Below are 22,928 nucleotides of genomic sequence, written 5' to 3' on the forward strand. Positions count from 1 at the left end.
CACCTGGGAATGGAGACGGTGGCAGCACCAGAGAGACCCCTCAGCCTCCTCACAAGAAGAGAGCGTGAATGGATCTGACTGTGGAAAACGAGGAAACAGTCATGAACAGAGGTGAAGTCAAAGTGAAGATTCTTTCACAAAGTGCCCAGGAGGCAGGAGAGTGGGTGCTGCTCGCTGCACGGGACAAGGGAAGGCAGTGGAGGAGGAGCTGAGGGCTGACCTGCGATTCTGTGGGAGGGAAAGGCCCTGACATGAGGCCATTCTCCCTGAGCTGTGTGGGCAGCAGAGGGCCAGGCCTCCTTTGGAACTGCAGGGCTTCAGCCCTCCCATGGCTGCTGTGGGGCCTCCGCCCCGGCCACAGCTCTGCTTGCTGGGTGGGCAGGGCCCTGCTCAGAGCCTCAGCCTTCCCACCCAGCCTGAGCCTGGGAAGGAATCAGAACTTGAACATGGGGAAGAGGCATTGGCCGGAGGCAGGGGGTTCGGGCTCCTCTTTGTCTGTGGGATCTATAGCAGGGCCCACAGCAGGTGACTAGGGCCCCTCCCTCAGCCTGGATCTCAGCTCCCACCAGCCCTGGGCCACATGTACCCGGGACCCTGCCGCCCCTGCGGGTGGCGCTGGTGAAAGGGCCCAGGGGTGTGAAGAGGACCTGTTCCCACGCGGATGTAACTCTGCGTCAGCATCTATCACACAGAGCCAGCCATGGCTGGAGGGAAGGGACAGCAGTTGTGGCTCCTTAAAACCCCATTGTCCCTGAGCACAGTCCCCAGCCACATCAGATGGGTCCTCCTCCCCCAGCTGGACAAGACTGTCCCGCACAGAAATCCCCCAAGGGACTTGGTATCCTCCCGCCATGTCATTCCCGTGTACCCACCTTTAACAGGCGTGTCGCCATTACTCCCTCTCACCTCTGTTCCAGCCTCCCCCCACCCCCTCACTCTCAGTCACCCACTGAGACAGGATGCTCCCCCTGCAGGAGGCTCAGGGGGACAGCCTGCCCCTGAGGCCCAGCCTGTCCCTCTCAGCTCAGGCCTCAGTCAGGCCTTAGGAGCAGAATGACAGGAGGGGTCCCCGGGGATGAGAGAGCTGTGTGCTCCCAGGAGCAGTGGGAGGAGGTCCCTGTCAATCAGGAGGAGGGACTGAGGGTCCCTGTGGGTGCAGAGCGCCCAGGACCTCCCGCATCCTCCCTTCCTCTCAGGTCCCCTCCAAGGAGCAGCGCAGACCCAAGTATGGACACAGCAGCCCCAGAGCATTTTCAAACAAAACTATCTTTATTCATAACTGACCCACAATGCCCCACAGGTGCTAGCCCTACCCCCACCCCAACCCCCCCCCCATGGTCCTGCCCTCCCTCCTACCCCCCCCAGGCCCACCCCTCCTAATGGTCCTGCCCTCCCTCCTAACACCCCAAGACCCACCCGCTCTTTAGGGCCCTGCCCTCCCTCCTGCCTCCCATCCTCCCAGGTCAGGGGACCAGCAGGATCAGCCCTGCCATGAGAAGGAGCCCGGGGCTCCTCTGGGGGACAGCCAGGTCCCATCAGGTCTGGGCCCCTCGGGGCGCGGGCAGTGGGGGGCACTCCCCTCTGCTCCATTCTGGCTGCAGTGCCGCTTCCTCCAGCTCCCTGGGTCAGAGGGCTCACGCTTTCTCTTGTGAGGCTGTGAGGAGGGAACCGGCCCCAGAGCCAGTGCTGGCCTCCCCCAGACCCCGAGGTCGGCCCCTGGGCGGGGGATCTTCTCCGCATGGGCGGGGCCGCCCCCCAGAGCGCACTTCTGAGGCTGGCAAGCTGCAGGGGAAGTGCGGCTGAGGCCTCCTCTCTGCAGGGACCGGGCCTGGGCAGCGCCCCGGGGCCCCGGGCCTCCAGGGCAGGCCGGGCCCAAGGCAGGGCCAGGGCTCAGAGAGAGCGTGCAGGGCAGCAGGCGGCGGGGGGAGGCCCAGAGGAAGGCCAGGCTGGGGAGGTCCTCCTCGTCCTCACGGGGCCTGGCCGCTGGCCCCAGCGTCTCCCTGACCACAGAGGCCTCTCCGGGGACGCAGGCGGCCCTGGGTGCCCGTGCAGAGTCCGCAGGCCGGTGGCCCTGGGCAGCAGCGCGGGGGCATCCAGCCCGGAGCGGTGGCTGCTCCTCAGGCCCCAAAGAGACAGCACCAGCCGGGGGCCGGGAGCGGGGGGCGTCTGCTGGGCCGCGCCTCTGAGGGTCCTGGAAGCCAGTCTCTGGTGGGCAGGTTGTGCCACTGACCCCCAGCTGGGGGCCCTGGTGACGCCTCCGGGCATCTTGGCTGCTCGCAGGCTCAGAAGGACGTGAGTCCCATAGGGGAGCACCGAGACTCAGGTGTGCCTGCACGCCCCCCTCCTCGGAGGCCAGGAGTCGCCTCTCTGCCAGCTGGAGGGAGAAGGGACAGTGACTGGCGCTGCACACGTGTGTGAGGAGGAGGAGCAGCGATGGGACAATGGCACTGGGGGGAGGGGAGGAGGTGACACCGTGACTCGAATCCACGACAGTCATGAGGCTCTACTCCTTCCCCTGTGCCATATTCCCAGCTTTGTGCCCCCCTTCTGGGCTCCCATACCCCCTCCTCTCTGTAGCCCGCTCCTCCTTGTCCTTCCACTCTGCTCCCACCCAGGCTGGCCCCTCGGCATGCGCTGCCTGCAGGTAGGGTGGTGTGGACACAGGCTGTGTGTCCTGGTTCTGGGGTGCTCCCTCCCCTGGCTCCTCCCCAGGCCCATGATCTACTTTGGTCCCTCCCTCCCTGACTCAGCAGGGCCTGTCCCTCCTCTAACTCCGCTGGGGTTCCTGGGTCCTATGGTCACTTGGGGTCCCCCCATCGCCCTAAAGTGGCACCCTCCCCTGGCTCACCTGGGCAGCAGTGAGCCCTTCTTCCTGCTCCAACTCCTCAGCGAGGGCCAAGGGGTCCAGCTCGGCGTCTGGGGAATTCAGTTGCTTCAGGAACTGGGGGTCAATGACCTCCTCCACCTGGGACAGAGGAAGCGGCCGTGAGCCCCTTGGCATGGAGGGAACTGGGAGGCAGCGGGGCCCGGAGGACAAGTGGGAAAGCCAAGACCCCCGTCCTCCTGCACAGGTGGGTGTTCCCCTCCATCACGGTCATCAGGTACACACATGTACACACACACACACACGTATACGTACATACATGCACACATGGACACACATACAGTCTCAGGCGCCCAGCTCAGGAGCAAAGAGCAGAGCCCCATCCCATCAGCCTGGGGAAACCCGGGTCTGGGGGCAGTAGCGCCACCCTCTGGGACCTTGTAGGCCCGGAGCTGCGGGCCAGCCCACCTGGGTGACAAAGTCTTCCTGGGAGCACAGCTGGTCCAGGTAGCTCAGGAGACCCTCATCCTGCAGCCACTCCTTCACTTCCTCTGCCCATCCTCTGCCGGGCGCCCCCATGGGCAGCGCCTCCGTGAGGTCCAGGTCCTCCTGCTCGGCCTCAGGGGGGATCCTGTCGTGTGACTCGGTCTCCCAGGGCGGCTGGGCGGTGTGGGCGCCCTGGGCGCTGGGTACAGACTTCCTGGGAGTGGGTGCTGGGCAGAGGGAAGAGGAGGGAGCGTGAGGGGACAAAGCTCCCACCTGCAGGGCACCCGATGCGGAGGGCAGTGTTGGGGCAGTAACAAGGGTGCGGCTGGTTCGGGCCACTGAAGCCTGTGACTGTGTGAGGGGAGGCCAGAGGGGAGCACCCAAGAGGGTCAGCGGTGAGGACGTGGGGTGCAACAGAGTTCCAAGCGGCCCAGCAGCCAGCCCGCTTCTCAGCAGACTTTATGTGGGCCCTTGGCAGGGAGTGGGTCGAGGGGATGAGAAAGGGGACCCGGTCCAGACCCCATGGGCACACAGGGCGCTGAGGCCCGGCTCTCTGGGCTGCTTCCCTTCAAGACCAAAGCCCCCTGAGGAGAAGGCCATGTGGGGGACAGTGGCCTGCGCTGGGCCTTGTTGCCTGGGGTCAGGGGTTCCTGTGGGAACATGCTGGCTTACCTGGCTGCGCGCCCACCACTGGGGCTGGGGGCCCCCGAGGACCAGGTCTCAGTGGGGCAGGAGGAGGCTGGGTCTGCGCCCCCTTCTCCAACTGCAACTTCTGAGCCTGCATCTGCTCCTCCGCCTCAAACGCCATGAACCTGGGGTGAGGGCACAGGCTGTGCTGAGAAGGAGCCGCCAGGAGCCCGCACAGGCAACAGCGGGCGGAGGATGGAGAGCAAGGGTCTTGGGGCTGTCAGGGCCCGGACCCTGGGGAGGCAGGAGGCTGCTGAGCACATTGCTGCACAGCCCCTCTGGCTGGGGTCTGGCCCCCTGGGTAGGCACCCCCTCCCCAGCCTGTCCTGAGCCTTCATGTCCCGCCCAGGACGGGTCAGCCTCAGAGGAGGGGGAGCTCCCGGGAGGTGGGACAGGAGCACCCATGGTCTGAAGCTGAGGGTGAGGCTTCCCCAGGAGAAGTGCCTCTGGGCTGTGGGGACCCCGTGCTGAGTGACACCCTCCCACCCCCTGTTCTCTGATGAGACCTCACTGCTGGACCCTGCCCCACAGTCAGCCTCCTCCCCCGGTGTGGGGACCCAGGACCCTGACTCACTTTTCTGCCATCTCGAAATAGACCCTCCGGTCACAGTGGCTCTTGCGCTGCCATTCCTGCATGGCCCGCCCTATTCCCTCCGCCAGCGTCATGGTGGGCTTCAGGCGGGACAGGGGCCTGAGCTCTGGCCTGTAATGCCTCAGGGTCAGTCACAGCCCAGCCTGGCCTCCGCCTGCCTGGCCACCCAGCTCAGTGGAGCCTGTCCCTTCCCCACCCGGCAGGACTGAGCACCTGCAGGTGAGGGAGGAGGCATCTGTGTGCAAAGACAGGCCTTCCAGCTGCTGCTGTCAGGGCCTCACTACACACTAGCCAGTGAACCAGGCCTGGAGGTGACCTGGCACTCGCACCCATAGCTGGGACCCCACCCTCAGGCCTTCCCCCCAGTGTCCCTGCTTCAGCCCGCCTACAGGGCCCTCCCACCCCCTCTGTGATGGGAAAGTTCCAGGGGTGCCCCTGCCCTGCCCAGTGCACTCACATGAGGAAGCAGCAAAGAGCGTCCACATCAGGACTCTGGGGAAGGTGCCCCCGGGCCAGGGCCTTGAAGTGCCGCCAACGAAGGAAGTCCTCATACATACTCTTGGGGTCAGAGGCGTCCAGCGAGGCCTTGGACTGGGAGGCGGCCAGGCCACCCTCCCTGGAAGCCTCGTGTGGCCCTGTTCCGGGGTCCACTCGGGGGACGATGGGGATCAGCTGGGCAGCTGGCAGTGGAGCTTGAGGAGAAAGGCTGGGACACCAGCCTCCATCGCCGGCCTGGGTGCCCCCAAAAGCTGAGGCGGGCATAATGTTCTCCACCGCAGTGGCTTCCAAGAAGAGGGGTGCAGGACACACAGCACCCCCACAGGCGGCACCTGGAGCACTCCCGTAGAGGGGGGCCTGGGTCAGGACAATGGTCTGAGTCTGGGAGGGCTGTGGTCGTCCCCCTTCTGACCTGACCTGGGCCATGATGTTGTAAGCCCCAGTCCCAACGTGGCCTTGACCAGCATCTCCTGCCACCAGAGGTGTCCTGGGCCAAGCCGGCAGCACCAGGGGGCGGCCAGGAGGGAATGACGGGGTCCTGGGGGGCGGCAGGTGCTGCTCCCCAGGGGGCCGGTGTGCGGGGCCAGTAGAGGGCGGGGGACAGGGCTGGGCCATGAAAGGAGTCAGGGAGGCACCGGGCTTCAGGCTCACATCTGCTCCCAGCGCTGCAGATGCTGTGGAGACAAAGGAAAGGGGGAATGGAGGAGGAGGCCCAGCAAATAGCACTGAGGCGCTCTGGGCCCCTTTAGCCGCTGGGGAACCAGGGCAGTGAGTCTCACCAGGGAGGGCCCTTTGGATGGGCAAACGGGGGAGGTGGCAAATGTCCTCAGGTCATGGTCACACTCTGACCTCCAGTTGGGAATTATTCCACTGGAGAGCTTGCTCCCCATTCACCAAGCCTCCGTGACCCCTGTCTGCGAGAAGCACCAGCCCAGCCAGCGCTGCCCTGAGAGCCTCCCTAAGGACTCCCCGGCACCGACCCTGCCAGCCTCAGAGGCCTGGCCCTGGGAGATGTCTGCTCTGGTGGCCTTGGCCATTTACTACTGACACAGACTTGGTCCTCCTGCCCCTGTGCTCCCCTTCCCCCTTTAAAAAGGAAGCCGCCTTCGCAGACGTTCCACGGAACATCACCCACGCTCCACATCTGTTATCTGTCCCTGAAGCAGGGACGTGCACTGTCAGCAAAACCCTCATCCCAAAGATAAAGGGCAGGCAGAGGGTGCGCCATGAAATGCAGGACAAGAGGGAGTCGGCTGAAGACCTGGGTGGCACGGGGGGAACCATTGGGGACAGCTCAGGGAAGCGGGCCCTGTCTTGGTGGAAGTTTCCCGGCCGCCCTGCCCGTGTGGAATCCCAGCCACCAGGCAGCTCCCTGGGCTGAGGAGCAGTGAGCTCTGGGCTGGAGGCAGGGGAGAAGCTCTGGGCGGCAGCAGGAGGAGGACCTTCCCGCCAGCCCTTGGGAGGACATTTCATTGTGGACTTGGCCACACACAGCCCCACTGGACAGCTTTCTGGCTAAGACCACCCTCCCACTGCCCCCATTGGCTCTAGCGCACTCAGTTCAATCCCTTAGAACACATGTGTCAAACACAAGGCCTGTGGGCCAAATCCGTCCCGCCAGGCCTTGCAATGTGGCCCGCACCGCGCTGTCATCACTGCACTCCGCTGCGTTTCCATCACAATGACAGTTTATGACTGTTCAGTAAACCATTCGGCCCGCGATTTAGGCTGGATTTTAGATTTCGGCCCCTTCTCTGATTGAGTTCGACACCCCTACCTTAGAAAGATGCTGCGGGGCCAGCTCCAGGTGCCAGCAGAACAGCACACAGAACTGGGCTTTCCCGTGACCACCCTGTGCCACTCCCACGACATCACCCTCTACTCCCCACACAGATGGAAGTGGGTCGTCTTCCCTCTGAGAAGAACCCACGTGCCTGCTGCTGGCCTTTCTCTACACACAGGCATGTCCCTGAGCCCCCCTGACCCGCTCTGAGGAGCCCTCCCGGCCAGTGCCGTCACAGATTCCCACTGGCTCCCAGCCTCCCCAGGTGACAGGTGCTTGGATGATCTGTGCTCCCCCCCCCCCCCCCCCCATCCCCTTACTTCAGTCCAAAGGTGTTTCCCCAGTGTCACATTTCAATCCCAAGTCTTGAGGGACAGCTCAGTGTTTAAAACACACCCTCTCCAATCTATAGTCCTACCTCCTACTGAAGCCATCTCCGTGGGCTCATTCACGGACCACCGCTGCCTAGAAGCCTCCACAACGAGAAAGGTCAAGCCGAGGATCCAGAGAGTGACCTGCTCCAACAGCTGCTCACCATCCAGTGGAGGGAAGGTTGGGATTTAAACTGTAGAATGTGGGGCTCCTGACCTTCTGCAGTGGGGGAGGGGCAGAGGACTGGTTGGCTGGGGTGGTGGGGGCATTCCATGGAGGGCTCTGATAGGTAGGCAAGAACCAGCAGTTCCGTTCAAATTTAAAGTCACTAATTTAAAGACACACTAACAGTAATGACCCCCAAGGTTAGGTTCTAGGCACCCAGTCATTGATATGCCCTTTATCTCTGTTCTTGATCCATCACCCTAGTTCTGGGCCCCTCAACCTGCTTCCTATCTGGTCTTGGTTTACTTCAACACAGGCTACACTTTCTGAACAAAATTCAGAACATGGGGTCTGAAGAAATAACGGGAATGTATCGCTCATGGATCCCAGTGTTTGAAATTAGGATTGACCCCACAGAGGCAGCATGCTGGGTTGCTGTGTGCACCTCATTCCTTAGGGAGCAGTCCTGTGGTCCCAAGTTCCGCCCAGTGCTGGTAGCCCTGCAGATGCAGCCGGCCCAGCCTTACAACCATCCTTTTTGCCCCTGTCCATCAGGGCAAGGCCCTGCAGCCTACAGGGCAAGACCAGAAATCATCGCTTTTTGTTTCTCAGAGTACTATGTTGTTCAATGTCTAATGTTCTACCTTTTGTAATATTTTAAAGAAGTAATGCCTTTGTGTGGTTCAGAGTCAAATTGTGCAAAATGGAAAAATACAGTGATGCGTCTTTCTTGCAAATGATTGGGAAGGGGATCAGATGATTTTAGTTTCTTTTGAAAGTATTACAAATTCAAGTATATTTATTCTGCTAGTATACATAAGTTTTTATTGACGACTGAAATTCTGCAATATAATACAAAAATGAAGGGCGGGCAGGTTGACATTGTTCCCATGCTACATGCCACGTCAAGGGAAACTGGCCCATACAGCCACCTTTTGACCAATGTTTGAACAACAAACTTGCAAAGGAAACATCTGTTAAGCAGCATTTATTGAAAAACCTCCACAGACTGAATAGATACAGGAGCGACGGGGTTAGGGTCCCCTTCCTCTGCTGCAGGGACAGCCAGGACAGGACGTCTTCCCAGGGTGCCTCGCGCCAGGACGCAGAAGCACGCTCACTGGGGGCGGGGCTCTGTCCTGCAACCGCTCCCAGAGTCTATTGCAGCTGTTGACTCCCATAGGCGCATGCGCTAAGGCAGTTGGCTCCCATAGGCGCATGCGCTAAGGCGGTTGGCTCCTATAGGCGCATGCGCTATGGCAGTTGGCTACCATAGGCGCATGCGCTAACGGCAGGGAGCTTCCCCAACCGCCTCAAAGGCTGCACGTGGTGCCTGGCATGGCGGCTTGAGGAGTCCGTTAGGTGAACAGGAGGGAAGGGGCGCGCGGCCTCCGCACCCCTCAGGTGTCCCCCTCTTCTCTGCTGTTTGCCCCCAGGTCTGTGTTCCCCACCCCTCACTTCCGGTGGTGCTCACAGGGGAATGGGCTCTGACTGGCGGTGCTGGGCGGGCGGTCAGTGTGCGGGGCCTCCACGGGGTCCAGTGATGCCCGTGAGCTGTCCGCCCGGCCCCTCTGTGTCCCCGCTTTCTGGACACGCAGCTCCCGGCAGTTCTTCCGGATCTGAAGGCGCCTCGGTGTCAGCAGGAAGCTGCCCTCATTGGAAATGAGCGGACATGGCGGAGCCTCCCCTCCCCACAGGTCCCGGGGCTCCTTCCCCCTGGAGCCCCTCAGCACGAGGCTTCCTTCCCCCGCATCCCGCCCTGAGGGCAGCGGCCTGTGACCACATAATGCCTCTGCCCCGAGGCCTGGGGTGGAGGGCAGGCCTGGGTGTGTGAGGCCTGGGGTGGGGGTCAGGCCTGGATGTGTGAAGCCTGGGGTGTGTGAGGCCTGGGGTGGGGGTCAGGCCTGGGTGTGTGAAGCCTGGGGTGTGTGAGGCCTGGGGTGGGGGTCAGGCCTGGGTGTGTGAAGCCTGGGGTGTGTGAGGCCTGGGGTGGGGGTCAGGCCTGGGTGTGTGAAGCCTGGCTTGGGGGAGTGGGAGGCAAGCCTGGGATTTGGGCCTGTTCACTCAGTGGCGGGAATCTGAGGAGTGGATTCAATGTGTGGGCTCGCAATGTCTGTGGATATCTGTGATCACGGGAGGTCATGCCTGTGTTTCTGTGAGTGTGTAGGATTGCGTGCTGTATTTGGAGAGTGTTGAGATATAGTGCATGAATACTCAAGGTGATCGTGGTTACAGGTTTGTAATTTGGTGTTTGCTGAAATGTTACCCGTTTTGTTTCCCCCCCCCCCTTTTTTTTTTAAAAAAAAATATATTTTATTGATTTTATACAGAGAGGAAGGGAGAGAGATAGAGAGTTAGAAACATCGATGAGAGAGAGTCATCGATCAGCTGCCTCTTGCACACCCCCTACTGGGGATATGCCCGCAGCCAAGGTACATGCCCTTGACCGGAATCGAACCCGGGACCCTTCAGTCCCCAAGCCGACGCTCTTTCCATTGAGCCAAACCGGTCCCGGCTGTTTTTCCCCCTTTGAATTCTGTTTTTTTTCTACTGGCTGATTTGGAAGAATTATAGCATTCGCATAGGGCAATGTTAGGACAAGTGCAGGCGTTCATTAGCTTGGGTGTATGATCTGTGTTTTGCATTTGGGGAATGTAGACATCATTGTGTATTTGTGGCATGTTGTAATGTTATGTGTATTTCTTTTTGTGATCTACCCCCGTTTCAGTGTGCAGAGGGCAGGTCTGTGACTATTTTAGGACTGGTAGGTCTGTATATGCGGGTATGCAGTAGTGCTAGTGTAATTTGGTGTGTGTGTGTGTGTGTGTGTGTGTGTGGCTATATTCTGCAAGATGGAAGAGTTAACTCTGAGTGGGAATTTGGGAATGTGGGGTTCTGTGTATGCAGGTGGTGTGGCATGGAGTTTATTGAGGACATAAGTATAGGGAGGTGGGTTTGCATATTTGAAGTATACTTGGTGTTCTTGGGTCTATTGGGGGCTTGTAGAGAGTTTGTATATGAAGTTTACATGTGTGTTCCTGTGTATTCCAGGGCCATGGCCTTTGGGAAGGATATTTGCTGAATATTTGCTACGTGTTTGTTTTTTTTCCTGTTTTTTTTTTAAATAAATCTTTATTGTTCAGATTATTACAAATGTTCCTCTTTTTTTCCCCTCTTACCCCCATTGTTCCCTCTACCAGGTTCCCACCCCACCCTCTGCCCTTTCCCCATTCCCATTTGTCCTCATCCATAGGTGCACAGTTTATGTTCAGTTTCTTCCTGCACCCCTCACTCCCCTTTTCCCCAGAATTGTCAGTCCACTCCCCTTCCATATCCTGATTCTATTATATTCACCAGTTAATATTGTTCATCAGATTTTTTAATACCCTTGGTTTTTAGATTCACTTGTTGATAGTTACGTATTTGTTGTTCATAATTTTTATCTTTATCTTCTTCCTCTTCCTAAAGTATCCCTTCAGCAATTCATATAATTCTGGTTTGGTGGTGATGAACTCCTTTAGCTTTTTTTTTTTTTATTTGTTAAGCTCTTTATCTGGCCTTCGATTCTGAGTGAAAGCTTTGCTGGGTAGAATAATTTTGGCTTTAGGTTCTTGTTTTTCATCACCTTGAATATTTCTTGCCATGGTTTCTGTTGAGAAATCAGCTGACAATCGTATGGGTGCTCCTTTATAGGTAACTACCTGCTTTTCTCTTGCTACTTTTAATATTTTCTCTTTGTCTTTTGCCATTATGATGTGTTTTGTTGTGGTCCTGTTTGTATTCCTTTTGTTTGGGATTCTGTGTGCTTCCTGGACTTGTAAGTCTATTTTTTTTTTTTTTTTACTAGGTGGGGGAAGTTTTCTGTCTCTATTTCTTCCAATAGGTTTTTGGTATTTTGTTCTCTCTCTTCTTCTGGGACCCCAATAATTCTGATGTTGGTTCACTTGAAATTGTCCCAGCAGTTTCTTACACTATCTTCAACTTTCTGGATTCTCTTCTTGCTTCTGAGGAGGAGTGTCCCCTGGCTCTTCGTGTTCCAAATATTTGACTTGATTCTTGTGATCTTCCAGTCTGTTTTTAGGACTCTGTATAATATTTTTTATTTCAGACAATGTATTTTTTATTTCAGACAATGTATTTTTTATTTCAGACAATGTATTTTTTATTTCTAGTTTATCTCTTTTCATATCCTCAAAGGTCTTGTTTATTTTATCGGCCTTTTCTAGGAAATTCTTAAAAAACCTTATAACTGTGATTTTGAACTCAATGTCCATTCTTTTACTTTCCTCCATTTTCTTCCTTTGTGTCCTGCCTCTTCTCTGCATTTTAGCTGCTTCCCTGATTTGATGGAATAGTTTTGTGTGCTAAGTGTCCTGGCAGAGCCCAGTTGCACAGCCTTCCCAGTTACCTGAGGTGGACAATCTTGGTGCAGCCTTTTGTGGGCTGTGTGTGCAGTCTTGTTAAGCCTTGCTTGTTGTTGGTATCACTGGGAAGTGTTGAGCTCCAAGCCAATTGGCTGTGAGGATCAGCAGTGTCTCAACTAGGAGGGCTTCTGTGCTCCGCTTGGATGAGGTGGAGTCTTGGGGTGGCGCAGACAAGCCTTGGTTCCCCATCAGTCCCGCCTTAGGAAAGTCCTATTTGTGGCGAGTCCTGCAAGACTGGTGCACCACTTGGGGAAAAGCTGTTCTTGAGTTTTGCCTGTTCCCTGACAGCCAGTTTTTTCCCAGCTCAGAGTTGTCTCTCAATGCAGTTGGGAGTTTTTTTTCCTCCTGAACGAGAAAGCTAGCCACTGGGAGGGCTTCTGTATTCTGCTTGGATGGGGCGGAGTCTCACGTGGTGCAGACAAGCTTTGGTTTCCTGTCAGCCCCTCCCTAAGAAGGTCCAGTTCCTGAGTCCCGCGCTAATGGCTGTTTGCCACACGCACCTCCGAGAGAGCTTTGCCCACTGCCTGATAGTCCAGCCTCTCCCTGACTGGGGCTGTCTATCAGAGCAATAGGGCGGTTCTGTTTTCATCCCGAACAAGAAAGCCAGATGCGTGTTAGCTGCCCTCCCTCTCCTTGTGCCAGGAGTTAGCCAGCAGCGAACTAGGCCTGCCCTCTCCATGCGCGAGTAAGCCAGCAGAGAACTAGGTGGCTGCCTTTTCTGCAAGCACAGATCTCCACACCTCCACAGTTCCTGAGGCTCAGCGTCCCTTTTCTTTCCTTCCTAAATGGTAGAGCTTCCACTCAGCCAGCTGTCTGGTGTTTCAGGGCAATGTTTCCTCTGGTTTCCAGTTGTAAATTTAAAATTGTTATAATAGGCTGCATTTAGGTGTTTATTTTATGCCACCATCTTGGTTTCTCTGTTTGTATTTTTCAATAGGGGATCTAAGGCTTACATATTTTGGGTACTGAGTATGAGTGTATTTGACAGAGAGAGGAGTTTCTGTGCTTATACAGGGGAGTGGGAGGATTGTGTCTATGTATGGGAGGTGTGTGATAAGATTATTTGTTAGTATTTGTGGATGCGAGAGCTGACTCATTAGGGGTAATTTGGAAGTAATTTCATATGTTATTTGCTGGAGATATTTTTTCATGTCTTGCCCATGTATATTGGTATGTGCTTTATCACCAGGTGCTTGAATTATCAGTTTGTTCAGGGGTTCTTAGGTGTACTTAAAGTGTATGTCTTTGGAGAATACTATAGTGTTTCTACATATATTTGCTAATAGTTAGCAAGCAGTGGTCTGAATATTCAGAGTGATGCTAGAGAAGAAATGTGTACAGTGTGCTTTTGTTACATTTGCAGAGGAAATGTGATGAGGTTGTATTCTGGAGAGGTGGCATAATGTATAGTGTTTGAGGGTTCTATATATTCAGGGAATATTTGTGCGTGCGCGCGCGCGCGCGCGCGTGTGTGTGTGTTTCCATAGGTGTGTGAGAATTGTGTATGCACATTAGTGAGAGTTAAGGGATTGTCAGTGCTTTTGTGTTTTGCATGTATCTGTCCGAACGTGTAGGGTGTATATTCATGAGTGGTTTGAGGTCTGTGTATTTGGGATTTGTGAGTGTGTCCGGAGGCTTAGTGTCCTCTTGGTTTTGTTTTGTTTTGTCTTTTCGTTTTTTTTAAAAAAATATATGTTATTGATTTTTTTATAGAGAGGAAGAGAGAGGGTTAGAGAGTTAGAAACATCGATGAGAGAGAAACTTCCTCCTGCACAGCCCCCACTGGGGATGTGCCCCAGAATCGAACCTGGGACTTTTCAGTCTGCAGGCCAATCCTCTATCCACTGAGCCAAACCGGTTTCAGCTCAGTGTCCTCTTTGCATCTGTTCCAAAATGTAATACTTGCAGAATTTGGTGGTGTTGCTTGTATGTGTCCTCTCAGTGTGTGTGAGGTGGACTTATATGTATTTGATAAGGAATTGTTTGTGGCTCTGTATGTGTTTGAATCCCTGGAGATAATGGATGGGCTGTATATTCTAGGGAACGTGAGAGTTCACTTTGAGTGTTTGGAGACAGAGACTGTCCAGGTTGTGTGAGTGTGTGTGTGTGTGTGTGTGTGTGCGCGCGCGCGCGCGCAAGAATCTTGGAGTATGTGCATTTTAGGGCTGTAGAGTTGCACATGGATCCTTTTTGGGTGACACACAAGATAGTTGTGTACTTGGTATTTTTAGAGTCTGAAGTATACAGTATTCAGTGTGTATATCTGGGTAGTATGTTATTTGCCCATGTTTGTATACAGGCCCATGTTGTGTGTGTATATAATTGTAGGGGTAGAATGTGAATATTCAGGACGATTAGGGTTTTTTTTGGTAACAATTTAGGTACTAAGAGATGGCCTATCTGTATATTCAGGGAGAGTGAGGGTAGAAATGAACATGTGTGTTCATATATGTAAATTTTTGTTTATATATCTGGGTGGGAGTGGAGCTTTCTGCTCCAGGTGTTAATGCATTGCATGCACATAATCATATGACGGGATGGGGTGAGCTGGAACAGCTCATAGCTTGGGATAGTTGATGTTGCATATTTCTCTGGAGCTCTGTTCATCAGGTGGGTAGCTTGAAATTAGTCATGCTGGGAATATTTGTACCGGGTACTCACCACAAATGATGTCTTTCCTGTATCCTCCTGAGAGTGGTCAGCATTTACCAGCACCCCACTTGTGTATGTGTATGTCTGGATGCATGTGTGTCTGAAGCAAGAATATTCAGGTATCAGTGGGCATATGCATGAGAGGCTCTCTGTGAATTGCAAGTGAGGCATCTGGGGCTGTGGGCCCTCCTATGTGTGCCTGGACCCTGGTCATTCTGAATCATTGCATTGCTCTTAATCAGAATGGTCCATTCTTTAGGGCCAAAGAGTCCCATAGGTGTTGGTGATTTCTGGCCCCTCTTCCTACAGATGGATTGGGGTGTCTGTCCTTTAGGCAGGTGGACATTTCTTTATTCTTTAGCATTTGTATGGTCCTGGCATCGGTGGCCCTAGATGGGTGTGCCTGGTAGACAGATATCTGTGCAGAACAGAACCTTCACAGGTGTACTGCTGGCCTGACAGGCTGCAGTCAGAAAGATGGGGGAGGGGGCTTCCTGGACAGACAGGAGGCCATATGGCAAAGTATTCTCCCTGGAAAACTTCCTAAAATCAGCTAGGCAGGTACTGGTGTTACTGGGTGGACAAGGACAACTTTCACATGGGGTCCAGGTGGTGAGTTGTGTTGTGTATCAGGCTGGTCAGTGATGTCACTAGTTCTTAACACACTTATCTCCAGGAAAACATCGACCCTTTTGTATAAGAAGGACTTTAGGGGTCAGTGATATGACAGGGATGGAGGTGAAGAGGCTTTGTCCCCAAGGATGGCTAGGGGCTGACACCCAGAGAGACGGGAAGTCCCATTCTGAGGACATATATGACTCTGACATTTCCGAACCTTTAGACATGCTCTCCTTTGTTTTCTGAAGGTTCAGGATGATTCCAGCACTGAGATTAATCTCATGTCAGCCTCATGTTTCACAGATAGGATGACATGACCCTCTTTGCTCTATGCCATGTTGATCTGCAAAGCACCAGAGGGAACCACATGATGAGTGTAGCCACCAGCTGACCCACAGCTGCCTCCTACTTTTCTTAATCCCTCCTAAGAATTTGATGGGTTTTCCTTCTCTTATGGTGAGTCTCCTTCTGGTCTTCTCTCTCCCATGGTGAATCCTCCTGCCAATAGAATGTACCCCTCACTTGTTTGAATGTCCCCAATAATTGCTTGTCTGAGTATAAGCAGATTCCAAGTAGCTCTCACTGTCTTCTTCATAACCTAGCCCCAATAAAATGGGGCTACCAGAATGGAGCTAGGCCTAGTTTTATATTTTAAAACATTACATATTTAAATAAATATGCAGTATAATGTATACAAGATAGATGTTCTTGGCGGGGAAGTGGGGGGACATTTGTTGAAAAAAATTTTTTTGCTTTGGTTCTGAAATAGGAAGGCATGGCTCTGAGTTTTATGGGTGAGAAATAGGAGTACCTTTGTATCTTGACTCAGCACTGGAAATCCCCTATCAGGTGCAATTAATGCAAAATGCTAGAATGGCTGTGCTTGGACAGAGCTGGATATTTTTTTTTGGAGTGTAGTCATTCCCCTGTCTCTCCATTGACAGAAGGAATCTTCAGTTCTTTTTTAAAAAATAATTTAAGAAAATGTTTTATTATAGTTGCCATACAATTATTATATTAGTTTCAGGTGTACAACATAGTGATGAAACATTTATATAATTTATAAATTGATTACCTTGATAGGTCTAGTACCCATTTGACACTATAAGTGTCAATAGTTCTTACAATATTATTGACTTTAACCCAGGTAACAGACAGAGACTTGGCCTGCAGCAGCTGCCCTATATCTAAATCCAGCATAGCACCAGGAATGCTCAGGACCTACTCAAGAATGCAAATAATCCTTTCCACTAATATTTACAGGGTAAACTAAGATTGTTGTTAAGAGTATTAAATTTGACAGTAAAATAGTAATCAGGTTTTCAGGTTAATTTAAATTGGTTAATAGAAACAAGTAAACATCCAAGAAAATTTAAGTGTACTGCATATAAAGCTGTTCCTAAGTATTAACTAAAATTTCTTTTGGTAGTGCATTTCACGGTAAAATTGCTTAACATGAAATGAACCTAAAATAGTCTTATTTTTGTGCAAACACTTAAAATTTAAAGTTATTAAGACTGCATTACAAAATGTACAAAAGCATCTATTAAAAAAAATGGAGGGATAGTATTGTAATATCATGTAAGGAAAAATATCCTGTAAGTAAATTACATCTATAAAATTTTTATTGTAGAAAATTAATTTTCATTTGTAATGCTAACAGCAAGACACCCATGAAAATCAGACATGTTGTCAAAATAAGCCAAAGGAAAATCTTTTGGGCAAAAATAAAAAAGGATCCCCAAGTCAATTTTATAGAAAAGATTTCTTTATTAACTTTTGGTTGAGAATATGGTTGTATATTTTCAGAAAACTATTCCATGACCATGGGGATTCCTGCAAAAGAGAGGAGTTGTCAGGTCTGCTCCAACCACGAAGACAAGGGGAGAAACACCCCAGAGATGGAAACGCTGATTACCCCTGGCCACGCTAGCAGTCAGCAGCTGTGCGTTGATGCAGGTTGCCTAGGACCAAACCAGAGAGGGTTGGATTTGCATTGCAATCATCTGTCCAACATCCAGATATCATTGCTGAGATGTACACATAAGGAACTATTTGATATTGAAATTGGGTCTCAGAACTGTTGGACATTGAAATTGGGACTCAAAAGTTTTTTGTTATTATATGTATATTTCTAGTCTGCAGTTGCAAGATTTTTTAAAAGAAAAGAAATGGGGGGAAATAGTTATAGAGATAAAGAACCATTGAACAGACTGTCAAACTAAGCAGGAAGGCAAGGGAGGTTGGGGGTAAGGGGCTGTAAGAGATCAATGGAAAGACTTGTATGCATGCATATAAACATAATCAATGGATACAAGACACTGAGGGGGGGTGCAGGTGAAGTCATATGCTGGGGAAGTCAAGGGGGGAGAAGGAGACATATGTACTACTATTTGTAATGCTTCAAACAATTAAAAAAAATAAAATAAAGTATTCCTATCTTGTTTGTTGGTTAATTTTGTACTTTACATTCCACATGTAAATGAAATCACATGATACTTGTCCTTCTCCATCTGACCTATTTGGCTTAGCATAATGCCTCTAGTTGCAAATGGCAAGATTTCATTCTCTCTTTTGGTTGAGTAAAATTCCATTGTTTGCAATACCACACCTTTATTTATTTATTTATTTATTATCCATTCACTTATTAATGGAAACTTAATGTTTCTTCCATGTCTTGGCTATCCTATATAATAAAAACCTATATGCTCATTGTCCAATTGTCTGGTCGAACATTCAACCAATCAATGTGTCATCCTTTATAATAAAAGGCTAATATTCAAATAGACTGAGCAGCAGAACAACTGAACTACCAGTTGCTATGAAGTACGCTGACCACCAGGGGGTGTGTTCAGAACATGGTGAGCATTGGCTTTGGTGGGATGGTGGGGCAGGTGAGAAGGGGTGCCAGACTAAGGCAGGCACCAGTTGCTGTCATTGAGGCAAGACTCTGGTAGTTACTGAAAATTCTTTGCTCCCCATGCCATGGTCCCTTCTGGTGCTTGCATCTGCTGCTTGAATCTGCTGTGGCGCTGACCCTGCTAGCACCTGCTGATGGTGCCTGGAACTGGCCCTGGTTGCTTGGCATCATCAGCAGATGTGAGTGGTGACTGCTGGCCCCGATCGTACCTCAGTGCTTCTCCTCTCCCCCCTGCTCCTGAGGGGCAATCGGGGCAGTAACCACCACCCTCACCGGCTGATGTTGCCAGCCCCAATTGCTCCGCACCACCAGCGGGTGTGAGTGGGGCTGGCACTGTCAGTACATGGGAGTGACATTAGCGGGAGCGGGGCTGCTGGCCGATAGGAGATTGGGAGCCGTTGTGGGATGGACTGTGCAGGGGCATGAAGGATGGGCTGAGACATGCTCCTGTGCCCACTGCAGCTTTGTGGCCCACAGTTCCTTTCAAGGTGCACGAATTTGTGCACTTGGCCCTTAGTATACTAATGATATGCTAAGGCCATTCAATTGCTCACTTTGTCATGTGCTGACTATCAGGGGACAGTTGACCAGTTGCTATGATGTGTACTGACCACCATGGGGCAGACATTCTGGTAGGTTAGCTTGCTGCTGAGGTCCAGCCAATCAGGATTGAGTGAAACAGGTCAGACATGCCCTGAAGCCCTCCTGCAGTCCCTTTTTGACTGGCCAACCACCCACATCCCTCCCTGGCCCTCGTGCAATGGTGGGGTCCCTTGGCCTGGACTGTGCCCTCTAGCAATCTGGACCCCCAGGGAGATGTCAGAGAGCCGGTTTCAGGACCCCACTGGTGCATGAGTTTGTGCACCAGGCCTTTAGTTGTAAACAAAGCTGAAATGGACATATAATGCATATATCTTTTAGAATTAGTGTTTTGTGTTTTTTTGAATAAATACTGAGAAGTGGAATTGCTAGGTTCTTCTTGTTTCTTGTTATAGCTGTTGATTTAAAGTGTATTTTGTGCAATGTAAGTATTGTGATCCCAGCTTTTAAAAATTTCCATTTCCATGAAATATTTTTTATTTACTTTAGATCTGAAAGAGATGTCTTGTAAGCAACATATGTATGGGTCTTGCTGTCTTATCCATTTAGCCATCCTGTGTCTTTTGAATGGAGCATTTAACACATTTACATTTAAAGTAATTATTGATAGGTATGTTGTTGTTGCCATTTTATTATACTAGAGGCCCGGTGTACAAAATTTATGCATCAGGGAGGGGAGTCCCTCAGCCTGACCAAGAGCCCTCAGGGGATGTCCTACTGACAACTTAGGCCCGCTCCCCACAGGGTTCGGGCCTGAGCTGTAGTCTGGCCTCCCTCTGTAGGAGGAAACTGGTTGATCAGGGGAAGGTGCCACCCCCATCACCACGCTGCTGCTGCCACTGCTGGCCACTGCAGCTGCCAAGGTGTTTTCATCAACAAAGACTCCAGTCCACCACAAAAAAATGACCACTTTGTTTAGACATTTTCAAGATGTCTCTTCATAGAATATGACAGTTCTTTTTTTTATCCTCATCTGAGGATATTTTTCAATTGGTTTTTAGAGAGCGTGGAAGAGAGAGGAAAAGACAGAGAGAAACATCAATGTGAGAGGGACACTTTGATTGGTTGCCTCCGACATGGGCCCTGACCTGGGCCCCGCCAGGGTGGAGCCTGCAATCTAGGTACATGCTCTTGACCAGAATTGAACCCAGACCCTGCGGTTGGCAGGTTGAGGCTCTATCCACTGAGTCCAACCGGCTAGGGCAGGATATGACATTTCTTAGCCCTCCAGCAGTGGACCTTTGTTTTTCCCTCTAGGAATGAGATCGCCTTCTTGGATTCTTATTACCCAAGTTACCAAGAACACTGAGAGTGGCACACGGGGATCTTAGCCAATGAGCAATCAGAAAAGGTGTTTCTCCTGCAGCTCATGTACAGAGGCAGGACTGCCGACGTGTGGCTGACAGGCCCTGTTCTCTCTGGGCCTGCGCCATCCGAGGTTTGCCTCACCACACTCACAGTCCCCTCACGCCCACCTTCGTGCACAGCCTTTTCCTGAGTGGTTGTGACCTTACAGCGTCCTGGATAATTTGCATATTACCTCTTTACGTATATATAAAATTACTCAGCAGGGCTATCATGCTGTTTCCTTATGAACCACCTCGCTGCTATTCATCGGTTTCTTTTTATCTTTTAAATGAAAATGGTTTTCGTACTAAATGAATGTGTTAAAATTTATCTGATCCTAAGCAATAAAAACACCCGATATCACCAAGAGTGTGAAGTAGTTCATTATTCCAATGAATCCAGTTACACTACACTGCCCAGTACCCGTGGGCCCTGCCGCCTGCCTGGTGCTGTCGGGCCTCATCCACTCAGGACTCCCACTCAGAAGGCAGTGAAGAGAGTGAAGCCAGCCCAGTGCAAACTGAGACAGGAATTTTGATAATCAGGTAAATTTTAAAAATAACAGGAAAGGAGGGACTTCCCACTGTGATGCCATGTTGTTAGCGCTGTGCTTGCTGACCGTCCACAGTCTGCAGTTGTATCCCCGTAGAGACTAGCCCAGGTCTGCCACTCACCCAGTGTGGCCCTGCTTTCCCGACCTTGAGGCATGAAAAGAGGACAGTGAGGGCCAGAGCAGGGCCAGCTGTTCATCAAAGCCACGCTGACCAGGCGGCAGGAAGGTTCCGCCACACAAGCCACACCGAGCACCTGCTGGGGGCCCAGACCCAGGGGCAGAGACTGGGACCCCACTGAAGTGTGTCCTTGGAGGGAGCAGAGGCCTCCCAAGGCTGTTCATTGGCCATAGAACAGGGGTGGGTAAGGTGAAGCCTGAGAGCTGGCTGCCCAGCGAACTCCAGATGTGGGGCTTGGAGTGGTGGGGGTGGGGAGAGCAGGCTGACCCCAGGGCATCAGACCGAGTCTGAGAATGAGATCAAATTCCATTTGCTCTCCTGTCCTGTCTCCCAGAGCCCAGGAGAGTTAATGGAGGCGGAGGGGAGGGAGAAAAAGGAGCCAGATGCCCCTCTTCCTGGGTCTGTGCTACCAGCCTCAGGAAAGATTGGGGGCAGCTATCCCCCTATGGGTGGGGTCTTCCTTGGGTTCACTCTTAATCACAGCGAGACAGCAGCTGCAGGACAATGACACAGCGTAACCAGAATTAACCTCCCCCTCTCCACCCGGGCAAGGAAGCAGCAGGGAGGACCTGCCCACAGTGTGGCCAGTTTCCTGCCAAAGGGGCCTCCCGGGCATGAGCAGGCACGAGCAGGCACGCGCTGAGGGACAAAGGCACGTCACAGTCCCTTCGCAGGCACTCCCAGCTCTGCCCCTGGTCACAGGAAAGGGCAAAGGTGCCCGAAGTGGCGTCCTGTTTGTTCTGTAGGCAGAAGTCAGGTTCGGCCGATGCACAACCCCCTTATTGTGGCAAAAACACATCACCACCTAAAGCAGCACACGCTCCTTATCTCAGCTGCCTGCGGCCCGGAGTCCCGGCTGCGCCTGGCTGGGAGCTCGCTCTGGCTCTCACAGGGTGGCAGCCAGGGCACTGGCTGGGGCCCAGGAGGACCGGCCCGCGTGGAAAGTCACTTGGGCTGCCAGGAGAATGTTCCTGCTCTCAGCTCCTGGAGGCTGCCCAGGCATCCTGGCCCTGGGTTTCTCCAACGTGGCCGCTTGCACGGAAGCCTGGGGAGAACCAGCTGACGCAAGGGAGGGCCCCGGTCCCTCTGAACGGACCGCCTCCTCAGGTTAGGTCCAGATCAATTCAACACTTACCCGTTAGGAACCTCAGTTACATCAGCGAAAGCTTTTCCTTTTTTCCAGCTGAGGTAACAGGATCAGGGCAGGGATTCCGGAAGAGGGATTACACAGGGCTGACACCAGGGGGCAGTCTTAGAATTTGACCGGCCACACTTCCCTTCTCAGAACTCCAGAGATGGGGTTTGCTGTACTCTGTAACGGAGGAGGCACCGAACAGCAAGGCGCTAGAGTTTTAGGTTTCTAACACGAAGAGCACACATCCGGATAGGTTCCCCTCCCTTGTTTCCACACGTGGCTTTCCATCTGGAAAAGGGGCGTGCAGAATGTCCTAGAACCCCCATTTGGCTCTACAAGAACAGAGGGAAACAAAGGATGGGCTGGACACAGTGTGTAGGTTGTGTACTGCACAACCAGGCAGTGCCACTCACACAGCTGATGACACGCTCGGGAGTGATGTGGTTACAGCCGGGGTCTCCAGACCTTTCCCAGGACCCTGACAGCGGTCTCTAGGCACCAGGAGGTCTACCATTATAACTCCCTGGCGGACAGCAAGCTGCTGTGGCCCCATCGAATGCCAAGCCATTTGGGAACAACCTTGTTTCTGGGACAAAAGCCTTTCAGCCTCAAAGTGGTTGACTGTCCAGACCTCCCAGGTCTTGGACCCCACTCTGAGCTCAGTGTTCCCAGCCCTGGCAAATGGCGCTGCTCAGCCTCCGTGTGCCTACCTGCCATTCCAGGACGGACACTCAGCTGCCTCTGCCCCTGCCTTCCCTGACTCCCCCTTGGGTTCCCAGGTCGGCCTGTTCTTCCCAAAGCCAGCACCTTTTGTCACCGCTGCCCTGGACAATCTGCTCTCCTGCACAGCTGAGATGGGCCGGGGTTGGGGCCAGCCTATGCAAGGGACTGTGTAGCCTGGCTGCCCCACCCTCCCCGTGGGGACACCCTACCTACTGTGTGTGCTCTGGGAGGAACAAGCCCTGCCTCCCAGGGCCCTCCCTGCTCAATGGTCAGTGAGGCTTATCCGCACCCCTGGCTGTTTCAGCTGCTCTATCCCACCCAGCCCAGGCACGCGGAGCAGGAACAACAGCCTGGGAGAGGCGGGACATGAG

At 52.8% G+C, this 22,928-nt stretch overlaps 1 protein-coding gene across 1 annotated transcript; it reads right to left on the bottom strand.

The window, feature by feature from the left end:
• Positions 1 to 1,466: 1,466 nt before the first annotated feature.
• Positions 1,467 to 5,758, bottom strand: LOC118718841 (NUT family member 2G). Its single transcript, XM_036437665.2, has 6 exons — positions 5,047 to 5,758; positions 4,572 to 4,700; positions 3,983 to 4,122; positions 3,293 to 3,537; positions 2,849 to 2,965; positions 1,467 to 2,374 (listed from the first exon to the last, which is right to left on the bottom strand). The coding sequence occupies exons 1-6, from the start codon at positions 5,700 to 5,702 to the stop codon at positions 1,481 to 1,483; spliced, it is 2,181 nt and encodes a 726-aa protein (XP_036293558.1). The 5' UTR covers positions 5,703 to 5,758; the 3' UTR covers positions 1,467 to 1,480.
• Positions 5,759 to 22,928: the final 17,170 nt, after the last annotated feature.

Source organism: Pipistrellus kuhlii, unplaced genomic scaffold (assembly GCF_014108245.1).
Source record: "Pipistrellus kuhlii isolate mPipKuh1 unplaced genomic scaffold, mPipKuh1.p scaffold_m20_p_149, whole genome shotgun sequence".
NCBI classification, from domain to species: domain Eukaryota; kingdom Metazoa; phylum Chordata; class Mammalia; order Chiroptera; family Vespertilionidae; genus Pipistrellus; species Pipistrellus kuhlii.

Bases quoted from the DNA above. Each gene is read 5' to 3' on its own strand.
- LOC118718841 (XM_036437665.2), bottom strand. From the start codon at position 5,702: ATGGCCCAGCCCTGTCCCCCGCCCTCTACTGGCCCCGCACACCGGCCC. The intron at 4,123-4,571 runs GTGAGTCAGGGT...CCCTCACCCCAG, and splicing joins TATTTCGAGATGGCAGAAAA to GTTCATGGCGTTTGAGGCGG. The intron at 2,375-2,848 runs GTGAGCCAGGGG...TTCTCCCTCCAG, and splicing joins AAGGGCTCACTGCTGCCCAG to CTGGCAGAGAGGCGACTCCT.